The 18,700-nt window shown below is 46.6% G+C and overlaps 1 protein-coding gene across 2 annotated transcripts in view; it reads right to left on the bottom strand.

Moving 5' to 3' along the window:
* The window catches only part of TMEM134 (transmembrane protein 134), a 105,138-nt gene that overhangs the window by 53,213 nt on the left and 33,225 nt on the right, over positions 1–18,700 (bottom strand). For both annotated transcript variants that reach the window (XM_082268225.1, XM_082268226.1), the window contains exon 2: positions 17,271–17,414. In XM_082268225.1, the coding sequence (XP_082124351.1) occupies positions 17,271–17,387 (117 nt within the window). In that variant the 5' untranslated portion in view covers positions 17,388–17,414. The remainder of the gene's footprint in view (positions 1–17,270; positions 17,415–18,700) is intronic.

Genomic DNA, 18,700 nt, shown 5'->3' with positions numbered 1-18,700 from the left:
CACCGGTCTCCTCAAATTGCGGCCTGCAAAACCTTGCGGCCAAATGAGGCATCCGCCGATGCCATCACATCAATTTTATAAAATTTTGTAAAGGTATGTACCGACGACCAGGTGGCCGCTTTACATACCTGGACCACTGACGCCTGATGGCGAAAGGCCCAGGAAGTACTGAGCGCTCGAGTGAAGTGCGCCCTAACAGGGAACGGAGGATTCCGACCCTTAATAGAATAAGCCTGTACCACCGTCTGACTGATCCATGTAGATATGGTCGCGGCAGACACAGGCAACCCCCTTCAAGGGCTATCCGTGATCACAAAAAGTGAGTCCGTCTTACGAAAACCACTTTAGGAAGGAAGGATGGATTCGGAAGAAGAACCACCTTATCCCTATGAACCACCAGATCTGGGGAACGACAGGATAATGCGGCCAGTTCTGACACCCTGCGTAGAGAAGTAATGGCCACCAAGAAGGCCACCTTCTGGGAATGTAAGCAAGGGAATCTCCCTAATATCTTCAAAGAGAAGTTTCTGAAGAACCGACCACACTAAATTAAGATACCAGGCGGTAAGGGTGCGCGCACTGGCGGAGCCAGATGTCGCACCCCCTGGATGAAATTCCGCACCAAGGAATGATTAGCCAAAGGTTTCTTGAAAGAAGATTGCTAACGCCGAAAACCTGACCCTTGATCGTGCTCAAGGATAGTTTCTGCTCAACCCCTTGTTGCAGACAGACCAAAATTCAGGTCACCGAATAGGTATGTGGGGAAAATCCAATAGATTCACACCATGCAATATAAGACTTCCATGTGCTGGAAGTCGCTTTCCTTGCTTTAACTGGAGGTAGGAATAACTGAAGCTGACACTCCCTTGTCCTTCAGTACCTGGGTCTCAATGGCCAGGCCATTAAGCCAGCGACTGTAAAGCAAGATGGAAGATCGGTCCCTGAGACCGCAAATCCTCCCTGAGAGGAAGTCTCCAAGGAGCGTCCGCGACTAGCCTCGCCAAGTCGGCGTACCAGGCTTGACGAGGTCAATCCAGAATTTCCAGAATAACTGGAATTCCCTCCACCTCTATCCTGCGAAGAAGTTCCCGCAGCAACTTGAGAGGATGGAAGGCATGCCGTAGCTGATACTGCCCCCACGGGGCGATCAGCGTTTCTGCTGCGTCCGCTAGAGGATCGTGGCGCGAGCTACAAACCTCCGCACCTTCCTGTTAGGCCAAGGTGCCAACAGATCCACATCCGGGATGTCCCAATGAAGGGACAGCTAGGGAAAAAACCTCTGGATGAAGAGGCCATATGCGATTGGATCCGAATCGGGCTGCTCTAGAGCTGCTCGATCCAGTAAATCAGACAAAATCTGATCGCTCTCAATTCCGCTACCCTTATTGGTAATCTGGATACTATCGGAAGAAATGACTTCCCCTGGTTGAGCATCGGAGACTTCCTGGTCCGCTCGCTCAACCGGATCCGATTGTCCAGGGAATCGGAATTCTGATTCCATTAAAAAAGAATCTCCTTCAGGAGAATTCGGGTATGAGACTGGGTATACGGTACTGCCTCTAAGAAGGCCACCATCAGTCCCAGCCAATTGACGGACAGCAACATCCGAATCGTTGACTGAACCTTCTGGAGTTTCCCAGCAAGGAGAAACTCTCTTGCCCAGGATGTATCCAACCTTAGGCCCAGATAGTTCAGTCTCCTGGTGGGAACCAGGGATGATCTTTGGGAAAGCGAAAAAAACGCTGATGTCCTGCGATGATGGGGATATAAAGATAGGCATCCTATATGTCTATGGACGCCAGGAAATCTCTTTTATGCAGGGAGGCCACCACTGTACGGATGGACTCTATTTCTTCCCAAGTCCAGATTTTGCCCTCTTTCCTGGGCATTGTGAATAGGTTCGAATAGAACCCCTGAAACCGTTCAATGTTAGAAGGGCAGAATCGCACCGGTGGAAGTGATCGAAACTCGATCCTGTGTCCTCCAGAAACCGGTGAAGACATCCCCCCCCCACCCCAGAGATGGGTAGGGGCGCATCAGGCTATATTCTTCAGGCTTGGCTGAGCCGGACTCTTTGTTTACCCGACCAGCGCCCTTTGAAACCTCTCTAAAGGGGCTTTGGAGGGTTTCGCCTTATCGCCCGCCCTCGCGGAACGAACAACTCTATATGAGCAGAAAAGGAAGGTCCTCGTTAGTTACGAGGTCTTTTTATCCTAACAGTCTGTGGCAAGACAGCAGGTGGTACCGTCTATCCTATAAAGAGGAATTCCTCAAACGGATAGCACCTAGCCATGCGTTTGGAAATAACAGGGGTTCGTTTCAAAACGACCCCATTTGGGTAAAGGAAAATCCTTCGCCCTTTTGGTAGGCTAACAAGTACCAAAAAGGAATCTCAGTCTCAGCTACCTCTGCCGGTGTAACCTCAAGACTAAAGGTTTCCCGGACGGACACAACTAGTGCATCCACCACTCTTGTGCTATGGCGGAGGCAGAAACGTGCTCCTCACTGCTGAGGAGATATTACCTGAGACAACAGCCCCCTAAGAGGGACCTGCAACTGCATTGACCAGTTCCGAATCCGTATCTGAAGTATCTGATAAACAATAGGGGTAGGCGGGGGTCGCTACTTGACCCCCGTCCCTGACAGGCCACCTCCACCCGGGATACCAAAGACTCCAAAATTGCCGATAATGCATTAAAACACAAGTGGGGTACTGAAGGGTCCTGTGGCCACCTTGAGGGGATCAGGTGGGGATACCTATGCGGCAGGGTCAATGATTATACAAGACACTTGCCAGCGACAAAAAATGACAAAGTAAAAAAAAAAAAACTTTTTTTTTTTTTTTTTGTGTCCCCCAGTCGCAACAGCGCCCCTCAGTGTTACCTGCCTTTTTGGACCCCACAGAGAGAGAGAGACAGACCCCAAGGCTCATCCCTGATGCACAGAAGTTTTCATCAGCTTGTTCAGTGCTTGTCTTGTTACAGACAGGAAGTCTTTGGCCCTATTTCCTGGGTAAAAGAGGCGGCTCCGCCCCTTAACACGCCTGCCGGCTCCTCCCCCTGGCTCCATGAGGTGTTTGAGTCACCTCAAACATGGCCGCCCCCATGCTGGAGACACGAGGCTACACCAAAATGGCGGCCTCGTGCGATCTACCAGACAATGGCGGCGGCCTGCACAGAAAAGCGGCATGTCTGCAGAAGGATCTCGGCCTCACAACCCTTCACCCTCATGGTGGTCAGCGTGGTCGGAGGTACCGGACCCTAGCGGGCCGTATGCGGACCGCTGCTTAGCTGGAGGAATGATCTGGAATGCAGTATACATGTATAGACATCGCCCTGTGGCTACTGACAGGTAGGATACCTTATACTATCACAGTAAAGTTCTAGTACTGCCACTGACTACAATCATTTACACATCTTTACAATTAGATTGTCAGCTCCCAAACCAAGCCTCCTGGCTTCTTGTACACAAAAATCACACTCAATTAGGGGGATCTGTGACATGTTGTAGGATAGAGGGGAACCCATCCTTACCATTACAGAGAGGGGCCCGCGTTCACCACAAGACCCGTCAGGGGGAAAGGGGGAACATACTACTCACCATACCGGAACCAGGCGGGCGCCAACTCCTGACAGTACCCCTCTCCACCGAGGTAGGAGGGCTGTCGACCAATACGGGCGCCGTGACTCATGGTCTTTGGCGTTTCAGCGAGACGTTTAACTCGCAGGGTCAGTCCCCGTCCAGTGGGACTATGTCGCGGCCGACCCAGCGCGGAGCTATGGCCTGCACGCGCTCGTAGGCTGAACTGGGGTGACCACTGGATCTCAACATCCAGCCCGTCGCCCAGTTCAGCTTTCTTGCTTGAAGATCTCACAGGAACACTGGAGAAAAAAAAGCTGTCTTAAAAAATTATTTTCAAAGAAAAAAATCCTGCCAGGACCGAAGATCCCAGCAAGGTATCTAGGTCCTTACTCCTGACTAGACAGAAAAAAACTGATTTGCTGAGGCAGAGAGAGAGAGCATATACCCTCTGGGACTGCCCCTAGGGTGTGGCCAGAGCATTTTATTTCCTGTCTAGTCCTACTCCTGTGGAGGCAACATAACCCGAAGGTGCTGTATCACCGAGGACTACGTCTGTCAATGAGCGATAGAGAAATGGATTTTATAGCAAGTTAAAAATCCCATTTTCTCTTTCGTTCATTGACTGACACAGCTCTTCATCTTCATGACCGTAGGGGCGTACCAAAGCAGTAAAAAAAATGAGGGATGGGAAAAGAAGAAAAACTTCCAAGGCTAAAACATAGCCAACCAGGTAACTTGAGTCCTCCAAATAGCAGCCTGCAAAACTTTGTGGCCAAAAGAAGGATCCGCAGATGCCAACACATCCACTATATAAAACTTTGTGAATGTGTGCACAGATGACCAGGTGGCCGCCTTGCAAACCTGCACCACTGATGCCTGATGACAGAAGGCCAGGGAGGCACTAAGTAAGTGCCCAAGTAGAGTGCGCCTGACAGGGAAAGGCGGAACCTGACTCTTAATAGAATAAGCCTGAACCACAGTGTCTAATCCATCTAGGAATGGTCGCAGCAGAAGCAGCCAGCGCCTTGCGAGGTCCATCCGTGAGGACAAATAGTGAGTCTGACTTACTAAACTACTCCGTAACTGCCAGGTACACCCTTATTGCCCAAACCAAATCCAGGGAATGCAAAGCAACTTCCTTAGGATGCTTAGGCTTGGGACACAGGGAGGGCAACACAATGTCTTCATTCAAAATGAAAATCGGAGAAGACCTTTGGAAGAAACGACGGACATGGCCGAAGAACCACTTTATCCCTGTGAACCACTAGATAAGGTGAACAAGACAGCGCCCCCAGTTCAGACACCCTGCGCACAGAAGTAATAGCCACCAAAAAAAGGTCACCTTCTGGGACAATGTAAGCAGGGGAATCTCCTGAATATTTTCAAAGGGGGGTTTCTGGAGAACTGACAACACCAAATTGAGGTCCCACAGCTGCAATGGAGACCGCACCGGGGGAACCAAGTGTCTCACTCCCTGGAGAAAGGTACGCACCAAGGAGTGTGTGGCCAATGGATGTTAAAGGAAAACCACCAAGGCCGAGACCTGGCCCTTGATGGTACTCAGGCCAGACGCTGCTCAACCCTTCGCTGGAGAAAAAACCAAGATCCAAGACACCGAAAAGGAGCGAGGATGAACCCTTAAGGATTTCACACCCTGCAATGTACGTACAGTACAATAGTAAATCTTCCTAGAAGTAGAATTTCAAGCTTTTAAAAAGCATAGGAATCCCAGATTCAGACAAACCTCTATCTTTCAGTACTTGGCTTTCAACAGCCAAGCCGTCAAAGCCAGCAACTGTAAAGCAGGATGGAAGATCGGTCATTGGGACAGCAGATCTTCCCTGAGAGGAAGACTCCAAGGGGCATCGGCGACCAGCCGTACCAGATTGGTGTACCAAGACCAGCGAGGATGACCAGAATCCCTTCTGCCTCTATCCTGCCCAGGAGTCTCGGCAGAAGTTTGAGAGGAGGAAAGGCATGAATCAGACAATACTGACTCCAGGGAGCCACTTAGGTGTCTGTGGCATTGTCTAGAGGATCCTGAGACCCTTCCACAAACCTTTGTACTTTTCTGTTGAGGCGAAAGGCCAATAGATCCACCTCAGATGTCCCCCACCAGAGACACAACTGATGGAACACCTCCGGATGAAGTGACTAGTCTCCTTGGTCTAACGCCTGTCGACTGAGATAGTCCGCCTGCCAATTTTCCACTCCTGGAATGTGCACAGTAGAGAGGGCTGGAACGAACCGTTCTGCCCACCTTAGAATGCCGGCTAATTCCCGAGCCGCCAGGACACTTCTTGTGCCCCCTTGGTGATTGACATAGGCCCAAGCCGTGGCATTGTCTGACTGAATCCGTACCAGACACCCCTGGAGAGGACTTGTCCAATGATCCAGACAAAGCCTGATCGCTCAGAGCTCCAGTACATTGAACGGTAGCCTGGACTCTTCCAGAGTCCAGAACCCATGAGCACAGTCTGTTTAAAGGATGCCTCCCCACCCAGATAGGCTGGCATCCATGGTAACAACCATCTAGTACAGGGGAAGAAATGATTTTCCCTGAAGTGCCAGAGAATGAAGCCACCAAACTAAGGACCCCCTCATGCTCTGGTTCAACAGGATCAGATTGTCTGGGGACTCAGGATCCTTGTTCCATTTCACCAGAACCTCCTTTTGCAGAGATCTCGTGTGGAACTTTGCAAAAAAACTGCCTCAAAAAAGGTAGACACCATCAGGCCCAGCACCCGCATGCAAGCCCGTAGAGATGACTGTCTGCTGGACAGCAGAACCCGAAATTGCCTCCTGCAATTTTTGAAGTTTTTCCAGAGGAAGAAACACTCTGGCCGAGTCAGACTCAGATAGTCCAAGCTCATGGATGGAACCAGAGCAGAATTCTGAAGATTCAGAATCCAACCAAACCCCTCAGTTACATAGTTAGTGAGGTTGAAAAAAGACATCAGTCCATCCAGTTCAACCTATGATGTGTGTGTGTTTGCTGTTAACCGTACATTGTATACCCCTGTATGTTGTGGTCTCTAAGGTGCCCATCTAATAGTTTTTTGAAACTATCAATGCTCCCTGCTGATACAACTGCTTGTGGAAGAGAATTCCACATCCTTACAGCTCTTACAGTGAAGAACCCCTTACGCACTTTAAGGTTAATACGCCTTTCCTCTAGTTTTAGTGAGTGGCCACGTGTCTTATTGTATCTCCTTTCTCTGAATAGTTTGTTCCTTATGCTAGGGTCGCCAGTACAGTATTTGTACATTGATATCATATCCCCCCTCAATCGTTTCTTCTCCAGAGAGAAAAGGTTCAGTGCTTGTAGCCTTTCCTCATAGCTGATGTCCTCCATTCCCCTAATCATTTTTGTTGCCCTTCTCTGGACTTTCTCCAGTTCCAGCACATCCTTCCTGAGTTTTTGCAGAGTAATCTCCAAGTTGGCCAACAGAGCAGTCGAAGACTCTGCTCACAAAAGCAGATCCTCCAGGTACCCCAGTATCGCAATCCCCCGCTGACGCAGTAATGCTAGAACCGGGGCCAACACTTTTGTGAAGACTTGAGGAGTGGAAGCAAGACAAAAGGGTAACACCACGAATTGATAACACTCCTCGCCCACAGCAAAGTAGAGGAAGCGCTGATGGGCAACACATATGGGGATGTGAAGGCAGGTGTCTGATTTCGATGGAGGCGAGAAAACCCCCCTGATGTAGGGACACCTCCACCATGTTAACAGATTCCATTTGTAACTTCTGTACCTGCACAAAGCACTTTAGCGCCTTTGAGGTCCAGAATTGGACACACCTTGCCCTCCTTCCTGGGAACCTTAAACAGGTTTGAGTAGAAACCTTGAAACGTTTCAACGTCACCTCACAGGAACAGAATAATAAAAAGGAGGAAAAAAATGGATTTGTCTTACCGTTAAATCTTTTTTCCTGAAATTCATTGCCGGACACAGCGACATATCTTAATTAGTTGAATGGGTTATGCTGTGCTTCCTAGGAGTAGGACACTAGGTAGAAAAGGGTTAACAAAGTTAACAGAACTTTCAACTACGCCCATGGGGCAGTCCCAGGTGGTATATTCCTACTTCCTGCTCTAGGATTCAGTTTTGTAACAAGCAGTGTCCGAAGAATACATAACCCAACTCCACAGAGGGGCGGGTGCTGTGTCCGTCGATCATCAGAGAAAAGGATTTTACGGTAAGACAAAAAATCCAGTTCTCTTTCGTTCATTGACGGACACAGCGACAGATCTTCATTAGTCGAATGGGACATCCCAAAGCAGGATCAGCATGAGGGCTGGGAAAAACACAGCAAGAAACAATTCCCAACAGGAGTAAACATAGCCAACCAGGTAACCCAGGAGCTCACATACCAGAAAGAAACACCCTCAAGAGACAGAAGTCTCTGTCACCACGGCCTGAAGCAGCATTCGCAGATGCAAAAATATCAACTTTGTGTACAGACGCCCAGGTGGCCAAACAAGGAATCCGACAAATTGACTCAGTTGCGATCAAGTACACCCTTATGGCCGAACCACGCCTAACGAATGCAAAAGCAACCTCCTTGAGGGGCTTAGGACAAACTAAAGCAACACAATGTCCTCATTCAAGTGAAACCCTGACACATCCTTAGGAAGGAATGACTGACCGGGGCGAAGCACCACCTTGTTCCTTAGAACCATCAGATAAGGCGACCGTCAGGACAACGCAGCCAACTCCGAGACCCTGCCTGCAGAAGTAATACCGATAGCACTAGGTTGAGGTCCCACGGAGGCACTAGGGACCGCCTCGGGGGGAGCCAAATGATAAACTCCCTTCACAAATGTGTGAACCAAGGAATTCATTGCCAACGGTCTTTGGAAGAAAACTTCCAAAGCCGAAATCTGACCCTTAATGGTGCCCAAGGCCAAACGTTGATCAACACCTTTTTCGAAACTCCAGAAGACGTGATACCAAGAAAGATGGGGGGTAAATTCCCCGAGACACACACCAAGCAATATATGCTTTCCAAACTCGATGGTAAATATTTCGAGAGGTAGACTTCCTAGACCTAGTATAGGGTAGGAATCACAGATTCCGACAAACCCCTATCCTTTAGAACCTGGCTCTAAATAGCCAAGCCGTTAAAACCAGCAATAGTAAAGCAGGATGGAAGATCGGTCCTTGAGACAGAAGATCTTTCCTGAGAGGAAGCCCCCAAGGGGCGTCGGCTATCAGGTCCATGTACCAGGAGCGACGAGGCCAGTCTGGTGCCACCGGAATCATGGGAATCCCTTCTGCCTCGATTCTGCGCAGAAGTCTCGGCAGAAGTTGTATTGGAGGAAAAGCATAAATCAGGCGATACTCGCCCCAAGGGGCGACCAGAGCATCTGCGGCATCTGCCAGAGGATCCCGAGACCTCACAACGAACCTCGGAACCTTCCGGTTGAGACGAGAGGCCAACAGGTCCACATCTGGTGTCCCCCACCGAAGGCATAGCTGATGAAAAACTTTCAGGTGAAGAGAACATTCTCCCGGACACAGAGCCTGATTACTGAAGTAGTCCGCCTGCTAATTTTCCACCCCTGGAATGTGAACTACCGATAGCGCCGGAACAAGACTTTCCGACCATTGTAGAATACCGGCCACTTCTTTTGCCACTAGGGCACTTCTGGTGCCTCCTTGGTGATTGATATATGCCACAGCCGTGGCATTGTCCAATTGGATCCTCACTGGGGACCCCCGCAGACGATCTGTCCACTGGAGTAGACAAAGGTTGATGGCTCGAATTTTCAGGATGTTGATAGGCAGACTGGACTCCTCTGAGGACCAGATCCCCCTGGGCTTAATCTGTGCCCAGGACACCCCCCGCCATCCGGACAGACCTGGCTTTCCTTAGTCACCACCCTCCAGAACAGTGGGAGGAATGATTTTCCCTGACAAAGTGCTGGGGAGCAACGCCACCAAAGCAGGGACTGTGAAGAGGTTGGAATAAAACCCCTGAAAGTGTACTGACTCCGGAACAGGAACTATCACCCTTTGTGGCAACAAGTCCTGAACTGCTCCAAAAAAGGCCTTGAAGGCGATCCTTGGACCAACGCAAATTGGAGGGGGAAGAATCTTGACGGGGGCAAGGAAAAACTCAATCTTGTAACCGGACTAAGTCGAGATCCCATTTGTCCACATCTGGTGTCCCCCCACCAAAGGCACAATTAATGGGATCTATGGATCCGGAAAGAAACAGACGTCCCCCCACCCCTAGAAAGGGTGGGGGCATCCCTTAATGCGGAGGAGGGCTTCTCTGTGAGGCCGGAGGAACCAGCATTGGACTTACCACCCCAGTATCATTCGGAAACCCCCCAAAAAGGTAGAGAGGGTTTGGACCCTTTGTCCTGCAACCCTGTGGGACGAAAGGGCCACTTGTGAGCCAAAAAGACCAGACATGGTTTGTGGCGAAACTCTTTATTCTTAGCAACCTGAGGAAGCAAGGTACTCTTGCTCCCGTGAGACCCTTAATGATCTCCTCCATGAAGACTCCAAACAGACGGTCACCCACAAAGGGAAGACCTGTCAGAACCTTTTTGGAAGTCTGGTCCACAGACCAGCATTTCAACCGGATCATGCGGCGTAAAGTCACCGCCGTCACCGATGCCCTGCAGGCTAACGGAGCTGCATCCAGGGAGGCATTACAGAAATATTGCAATCCCTGAATTATTTGCTCCGCCATTTCCTGGAGGGAGCTGTATTATTAATAAAACCCCAACAATATTAATGCATGTGGGACTACAGGTCCCAGAACACTGCAAATAGTCTGACCAGGCAGGGAGATACCGCCCCAGGACTCACCACCACCCGTGTCTACACTGTATAAGAAGTGAGGAGAAGAGGCGGCAATTCTCTTGCAGCACCCCGCTCTGGAAAGAAATGATAAAAACCCCCAGTGAGGGTAGTGAAATAGCTAGGGGAGGGCAGCGCATCTGTAAGACCATCGACCCCAGGAGGTCCCGTACCAACCCCTAACTTCCCGAGGGAGAAAAAGGGGGCTTACTCACCATACCATTGGAGATTTGGCGGGATTCATTGCATGCAGGTCACCTCCTCATCTTGTAACAAGGGGTGCTGTTGGCCCAAGGAATGCTGCGACTCCGGTTGCGACCAGGTTGTGTGTGTCCACAAGCCAGTCCCTCCAGTGGGGGCATGTCGCGGCTGACCTAGCGTGGAGCTGAGGTCTGCACAAGCTCGCTGGTCTGACTGGGGAGACCATCAGGATCTAGAATATCCAGTGTGTCGCACAGTTGATTGTAGTTCTCACAGGAACAAATAAAACTAGAAAAAAATCTTGTTTAAAAATGACAAAAAATGCCAGGACCAGAGATCCCAGCATGGAGCTAGGTCCTTACTCCTGACTAGGCAGAAAAAAAACCTGAATCCTAGAGCAGGAAGTGGACGTATACCACCTGGGACTGCCCCATGGGCGTAGTTGAAAGTTCTGTTAACTTTGTTAACCCTTTTCCAGCTAGTGTCCTACTCCTAGGAAGCGCAGCATTAACCCATTCGACTAATAAAGATATGTTGCTGTGTCTGTCAATGAACGAAAGAGAAAATTCCATTTAAAAAGAAAAAAAAAATTGCCAGGACCAGAGATCCCAGCAAGGAACTAGGTCCTTACTCCAGACTAGGCAGAAAAAAACTAAATACCTCTAGGAGGAAGTGGGAGTATACCCCCAGGGACTGCCCCAAAGGCGTACTCAAGCTTTTTTCTCGGCCTAATGTCCTACTCCTGTAGGGGGCAGTATAACCTACAGTCAGGAAGGGCTGGGTCCGTCAGTGAACAAAAGAGAAAAACAAGTCTGATCCATGGAGGCCCCACCTTGCAACTTACAGGACTTAAAGCGGAAGTTCCACTCTGCTTTAAGGCCATCTGACCCCCTGATGTGCCACATTTGGCATGTCATTTTTTCTTGGGGGGGTACCTGCTCCCACTTCTGCTCCCTCCAATCTTCTGGGTAACACGTCACAGGTACCAGAAGATTGCCGGACTTCTCAGGACACGCAGCACAACTCGGGCATGCACAGTGCGCACCCGACTGTGAAGCTGTAAGCGGTCACAGCCGGGTGCCCACAGTAGTGATGCCGGCGCCGTGGGGAGGTGGGGAGAAGAAGAGGGAGAGAACCAAGGCTCCCGCTGGTTGCATCGCTGGACCGTGGGACAAGAAAGTGTGTGTTTATTAAAAGTTACAAAAAGCTACAATTTTTGTAGCTGCTGACTTTTAATAAACACAAAAACCACTGGAACGCCGCTTTAAAGGATCTTCTACTGACAGCTTGGTGCCAGATACAACAGTGTACATTCATAGGTCTAGTGGAGTCCATGCCTCGGCGAGTTATGATGGGTGGTCAATGGCTGCTCAGTGTATACAAACATATACACACACCAATTAGCCATAACATTATGGCCACCCACCAAATAAGGAGAGGGTCCCCATTTTGCCGCTAAAACATCCCTGATATATAGAGGCATGCACTCCACTAGATGTCTGAAGGTAAGCTGTGGTATCTGGCACCAGACTGTAACAGATAACTTCCTCCTCCGGCTTGCCTTCCTCCCATACTGCATCCTGATGCCACCTCTTCCTACAGGTTTTGGCTACAGGTCAGCGAGCGTATATTAACGGGTCTGCAGCTACGCAGCCCCATATGCAACAAACTGTGATGTGCTGTGTGTTTTGCTGACACATTGAAACCAGCATTACCTTTTTCAGCATTTTGAGATAAAGTAGCTCTTATATTGGATCAGACTACACGGAACAGCCTTCGCTTCCCACATGCATCAGTGAGCCTTGGCTGCCCATGATCCTGTCGCTGGTTTGCTAGTTTTCCTTCCTCCAAACACTTTTGGTAAGCCCGGACCACTGCAGACTGGGAAGATCCCACGAGAGCTGCAGTTTTGGAGATGCTCTAACCCAGTTGGCTAGCTATTACAATTTGGCTGTTGTCAAAATCACTCAAATCCTTATGTTTGCCCATTTTTTCCTGCTTTTAACAAATTGAATTCTTGAAAAACCATGTTCACTTATTGCCTAAGATATCCCATCCACTTTTAGGTGCTATTGTAACAAGATAAACAATGTTCTTCACTTTACCGGTCATTGGCCATAATGTTATAGCTGATCAGTGTATAAAATTGGCCATAATGTTATAGCTGATCAGTGTATAAAATAATCTAAAACTTTTCCTCTTGTAAAAATCAATCCCCACCCGACTTTCTATCCAGCTCAACCAAAAGGGACCATAACATTAACCGGTTGCCAACCGCCGCAAGTACATATACTGCGGCGGTCAACCCCGGCCAGGCAAAGTGACGTATGGGTACGTCACTAGCCTGTCACTGGCTTGTGAGCCAATAGTGGGCGAGCGCATGCCCGCGGAGGCGCACGCCTGCCCCGGCTCGTTCCCTAAGAAGTCAGTGCGTGTGACCGGCGGACCCGATGTCCGCCGGTCACTCGCGATCGTGCGCCGTGTAGGGAGAAAAGCAGGCAGCTAATGTAAACAAAGCCGCCTGTCATTCTCCCCTGTGTAAAAATGGAGATCACACGGTTCTACTATGTAGGACCGTTGAGCTCTGTTCTTACACCAGTAGCCATGTCCAATAACAGTTAGAAACATGCTCCTAGGGACACACTTAACCCCTCCTTCCCCAATAAAGTTAACCCCTTCCCTGCCAGTGTCATTTTTACAGTAACAGTGCATATTTATAGCACTGATTACTGTAGTAATGTCACTGGTACCCCCAAAATTGTCAAAAATGTCAGTCAAGGGTCCGATCTGTCCGCCACAATGTCGCAGTCCCGCAAAAAAAAAAAAAAAAAAAAAAATCACAGATCACCGCCATTACTCGTTAAAAAAACAAAAAAACAACAAAAATCTTTCCCTTAGTTAGTAAACGCAATAACTTATGCGCAAACCAATCAAAATATGCTTATTGTGATTTTTTTTTTTTACCAAGCATAGGTAGCAGAAAACAAATTGGCCAAAAATGTTAAAAAATTTTGATTTTTACATTTTTTTTGGGGGGGGGGGGGGGATTTCATATAAAAAAATGTGAAAAATATTGTTATTTTTGCAAAATTTTCGCTCTTTTTTTGTTTATAGCCCATGATCAAAAAAAAAAAAAAAAAAATCGCACAGGTGATCAAATACCACCAAAAGAAAGCTCTGTTTGTGGGAAAAAAAAGGACGCCAAATTAGTTTAGGTACAGCGTCGCACGACCGCGCAATTGTCCGTTAAAGTCACGCAGTGCCGAATCGCAAAATACCCCCTGGTCGGAATGGGGGTAAAATCTTCCGGGGCTTAAGTGGTTAAAACAACGAACAGGTAAGCAGGAATTGGTGAGACTAAGCATTAAATACTTTACAAAAAATATCTGCATTAAATTTTAGTATTATCTTCTGCCCCTGCAAGAATTTTACATGCCTGGTTATGTAGTCACAGGGAGCAATAAGAGGTTGCTCACTACAGGAAGAAGGTAAAAGAAAACACAATGACAATGTTGGGACATGCTCTATAGAGAAGGTGGTGATGGGTCCAGGGGCTATAGGGATACAATTGAAGGTAACCTCTAATTATGCATTTATTAACAATACATTAGATTTAAATATTTCAAGTTTACAACAGGATAACATGACCAGTGCCTACACTTTGTCATGTAACTAGTTGCTATTGAATCAGATCATAGTTACATAGTTAGTGAGGTTGAAAAAAGACATCAGTCCATCCAGTTCAACCTATGATGTGTGTGTTTGCTGTTAACCGTACATTGTATACCCCTGTATGTTGTGGTCTTTAAGGTGCCCATCTAATCGTTTTTTGAAACCATCAATGCTCCTTGCTGATACGACGGTTTGCGGAAGAGAATTCCACATCCTTACTGCTCTGACAGTGAAGAACCCCCTGCGTATTTTAAGGTTAAACCATTTTTCCTCTAGTTTTAGTGAGTGGCCACGTGTCTTATTGTATTCCCTTACTCTGAATAGGTTTTTCCATATGCTAGGGTCATCACCAGTACAGTATTTGTACATTGATATCATATCCCCCCTCAATCGTCTCTTCTCCAGAGAGAATAAATTCAGTGCTTGTAGTCTTTCCTCATAGCTGATGCCCTCCATTCCCCTAATTATTTTTGTTGCCCTTCTCTGGACTCTCTCCAGTTCCAGCACATCCTTCCTGAGGACCGGTGCACAGAACTGGATGGAAAACTCCAGATGTGGCCGGACCAGAGTCTTGTAGAGAGGGAGAATAATCTATTTCTGGAGTGAATCCCCTTTTTTTATAGATCCCAGAATTCTGTTGGCTTTGCTTGCAGCATCTTGGCATTGAAACAAAAAAAACATACTGTTTTTAAAAGACCGGTCCATCAAGTTTTGGCTTCCATAGCGCTAGCATCTGTGGCTCAGGGAAAAGCAAAACTAAACCTTTTGTTGCAAATGTTGCCCAAGTTTAGAGATTATGTTTCAGGAAACCCAAACGGAGAATGGGGTAGGCTGGAAAAAAAAAAAAAAAAAAAAGATGGATTTGTTTTTGAGCGCAATGGTCTCCTGCCTCCAGTGAAAAGCACCAGCCAGGTCTTACCGATTCATCTTCCACTGATGGGCTATGTTTTTTAACTGCTACCCGAGGAACGATGTTTGGTTGATGCCTTCTCGATTATATAAACTCTATTACTGTATTATAATCCCAGGAAGAGCATGAGGTGTCAACCGAAATTACGACAGCCACATGTGGCATTACAGTAATGGGAAAAAAAAAAATACTGGGTGCTAATGCGCTACTTAACTTCTTACAACTTTTGCAGGTGAAAGGATTGCCCTTTAGTTGTGCTTTAATAAAATCCCCTTCCATCCAACGTAATGACAAATAATTTTTAAATAGGACACAACCAGAGATGTATAGTAACTAAGTAGAACTACTTCACTACTGTACTTAAGTACCGAAAGGCGGTATCTGTACTTTCCTAGAGTAGAATTTTTTTCTCCTACTTCCACTTTTACTTCACTACATTTTTTCAATAATTTCAATACTTCTACTCCGATTTATTTTTTTTTGTGCTGCATAGTTACTCGTTACAATTATAAAAATGACCACTGCCAGAACAGTAGATGGCAGGTTTCATGAAGCTCAAAACATGTGTATTATCAGCGCATACGAAAATAAATGCTACTGTATGTATAAATAAAAGCTGCATTTGAAATAATAAAAAACAATATGATGTTCAAACTTTTGACTTCTTTCTTTAATAACTACATAACACAGTACTTGTACTTTTACTTTCAGTACTTATGTAGCAATTTTTTTTTAAAAAAACTACTGGTACTTTTACTTTCAGTACTTGAGTAGCAAAATTTAAAAAAAAAAAAAACTACTTGCAATACTTAAGTACAAAAAATGTTGAATACTTTAGTACTTCTACTCAAGTCACTTCTTGATCGAGCACTTCCACTTCTACTCAAGTCACTTTTTGATCGAGCACTTGTACTCTGGACACAACACATCAACATTCTAGATTAACTGCGGGTATAGGCTTGTGTATATGGAGGATCCATTTATCTTTTCTTTTTCTTTTATAGGTTGAACTGCTGTAATACGCAGGCACAGTCTACAAGAACACACAGGGAGCTGCATTTGATGGAATTCACCGACAGGCTTATAAGGTATTTGTGGGACTTTGCAGGTGGACTAAGGGAAGACTGTAAATGCAGATGCACTTTTAGAATAAAATTCTGCAGCAGATTTTAATGGAAGCCATACTTCTACTTTTACAATTCCTGAAATTAAAACCACATCATCTCGCAGACAAAATCTGGAGGTATACACTATGACCAGACAAAAAACATTCAATTTAAAGTGGAGTTCCACCCATTTTCATAACTTTAGATCTATGTAATCCCCTTTAAAACTACTTTTACCAATGGAAACTTTTTTTTTTATTTTTTTGCTAGTAAATACCTTAATTTCTGCTTTATTCCTCCTCTCCTCACTTCCGGGTCCGATCAGCGATGACGTCATTCGGCGATTCGCAGTGTGTGCTGGGATGTATTCCATTCCAGAAATCTCCCAGTATCACCCAGGAGCTGAGCTGTACTGTGTGTATTCAGGCCGTGACCTGCCCCGCCTCCTCTCAGTGAGTTGTACTGTATGCATTGTATTTAGGCCGTTCTCTGCCCCGCCTCCTCTCAGTGAGGATATAATGCTTTCAGTCCTCGCTCACTGAGAGGAGGCGGGGCGGGGGCAGGGCAGAGAACGGCCTGAATACAATGCATACAGTACAACTCACTGAGAGGAGGTGGGGCAGGTCACAGCCTGAATACACACAGTACAGCTCGGCTCCTGGGTGATGCTGCGAGATTTCTGGAATGGAATACATCCCAGCACACACTGCGAATCGCCGAATGACGTCATCGCTGATCGGACCCGGAAGTGAGGAGAGGAGGAATAAAGCAGAAATGAAGGTATTTACTAGCAAAAAAATAAAAAAAAAAGTTTCCATTGGTAAAAGTCGTTTTAAAGGGGATTACATACATCTATGTAATCCAACGTATTAAAAAATGGGTGGAACTCCACTTAAATGTAAGCCCATCTTATGGATTTCAGTACAGACCTTTACGTAAAACAAGCTTAAGTAATACAGTATTTTATGTTTGAACTCACCTTATACTTATGCCGATTCTGCTGATTCTCTTCTCCGCCAAAATGCAAGGCCCCAAATCTTGGTCCAGTGTCTTCAATAGACACTTCGAATGCATCATCAATAGTGAAATTACCCATCAAACTTGTAGAACACTGAAGTTTGACCTACACAGTAGGAAGAGATAATTAAATGAAAATCTGTGAAGAATCAACACAATCCACATCAGCCATGTATGCATTTCTGACAATTGTTGAACTCTACAGATCCAAAACCCTTAGGCCTTATTGCACACTGCTGCTCCTAAGCTCACGTTTTTGGAGCTTTGACGTTTTTTGCCGAAGTTCCTGAACAAGACTTAATACAAGCCTGTATCCATGCACACAAACTTTTTACCAGAGTTTAGGAGCAGCAGCATTTAGAGGTAGTAAAGGAGTTTTGGCAGAAAAACCCTTGATGCAGCAAAAACTAAAACACTTCTAAACGCACGTTTAGCACTTGAGCATTCATTTTAAATCACCAGAATAAATTATTATTCTGGCCAATTTAATTAATGAACACCGCTTAACATGGGTAAATGTGGTATACACGTGTACCAGTGTTCTGCTGCTGTCTAGGGAGCATCCAGTCTGCAAGAACCCCGATACTATATTGGGGTTAGCATTAGCCAAGATAAGCAAAAGATAATGCAGTCAAATACTTTCCTGTTGAATGGCTGGGCTGAGTTTGTGAAGAAAACCAAACTTATGGCAAGTCAAAAATTACAGTATGAGGAAGCAATTCCAATCTGTATTAATATTCATTCTTCTGAAGGTGAAGAGGGTAAGGTCTCCAATCTTCTCCTAGGGTTAAAGGTTAAGCACCTTTTTAGAACGTTACACCTGTATTTGCAACATGCTCCTAAGCACCCCCTCCCCCTTGACAGCATGCATGGGTTCCTTTCCCCTGCAGCCGCTGTCACATTTTAAAACTGGATTTTTGTCTTACCATAAAATCCTTTTCTCTGATGTTCATTGACGGACACAGCTTCAGATCTTCTTGACCGATGGGTTTATGCTGCCAACTACAGGAGTAGGACACTATGCAGAAAAAGATTTGAGTATGCCTATAGGGCAGTTCCAGGGGGTATATTCCCACTTCCTGCTATAGGACATCAATTTTGTAACAAGTAGTGTCAGAAGAACATAAAACCCAACTCAATTAGAGGGGCAGGGGCTGTGTCCGTCAATGAACATCACAGAAAAGGATTTCACAAAAATCCAGTTCTCTTTCATTCGTTGACTGACACAGCTCCAGATCTTCTTGACCGATGGGACGTCCCAAAGAGGTGTCAATATGAGGGGTGGGAAGAACACAGCAAGAAAAAACAAACGCTCTCCCCAAAGGCTAAACATAGCCAACCAGGCAAAACAGGAGCTCGATCAGGAACAACTGGAGCTCACCTGCAATACAA

Source organism: Pelophylax lessonae (genome assembly GCF_965119305.1).
Source record: "Pelophylax lessonae genome assembly, chromosome: 9".
Lineage (NCBI taxonomy): Eukaryota > Metazoa > Chordata > Amphibia > Anura > Ranidae > Pelophylax > Pelophylax lessonae.
The sequence above is the reverse complement of the archived record's forward strand: the minus strand, read 5'-3'. Positions and strand labels throughout refer to the sequence as shown.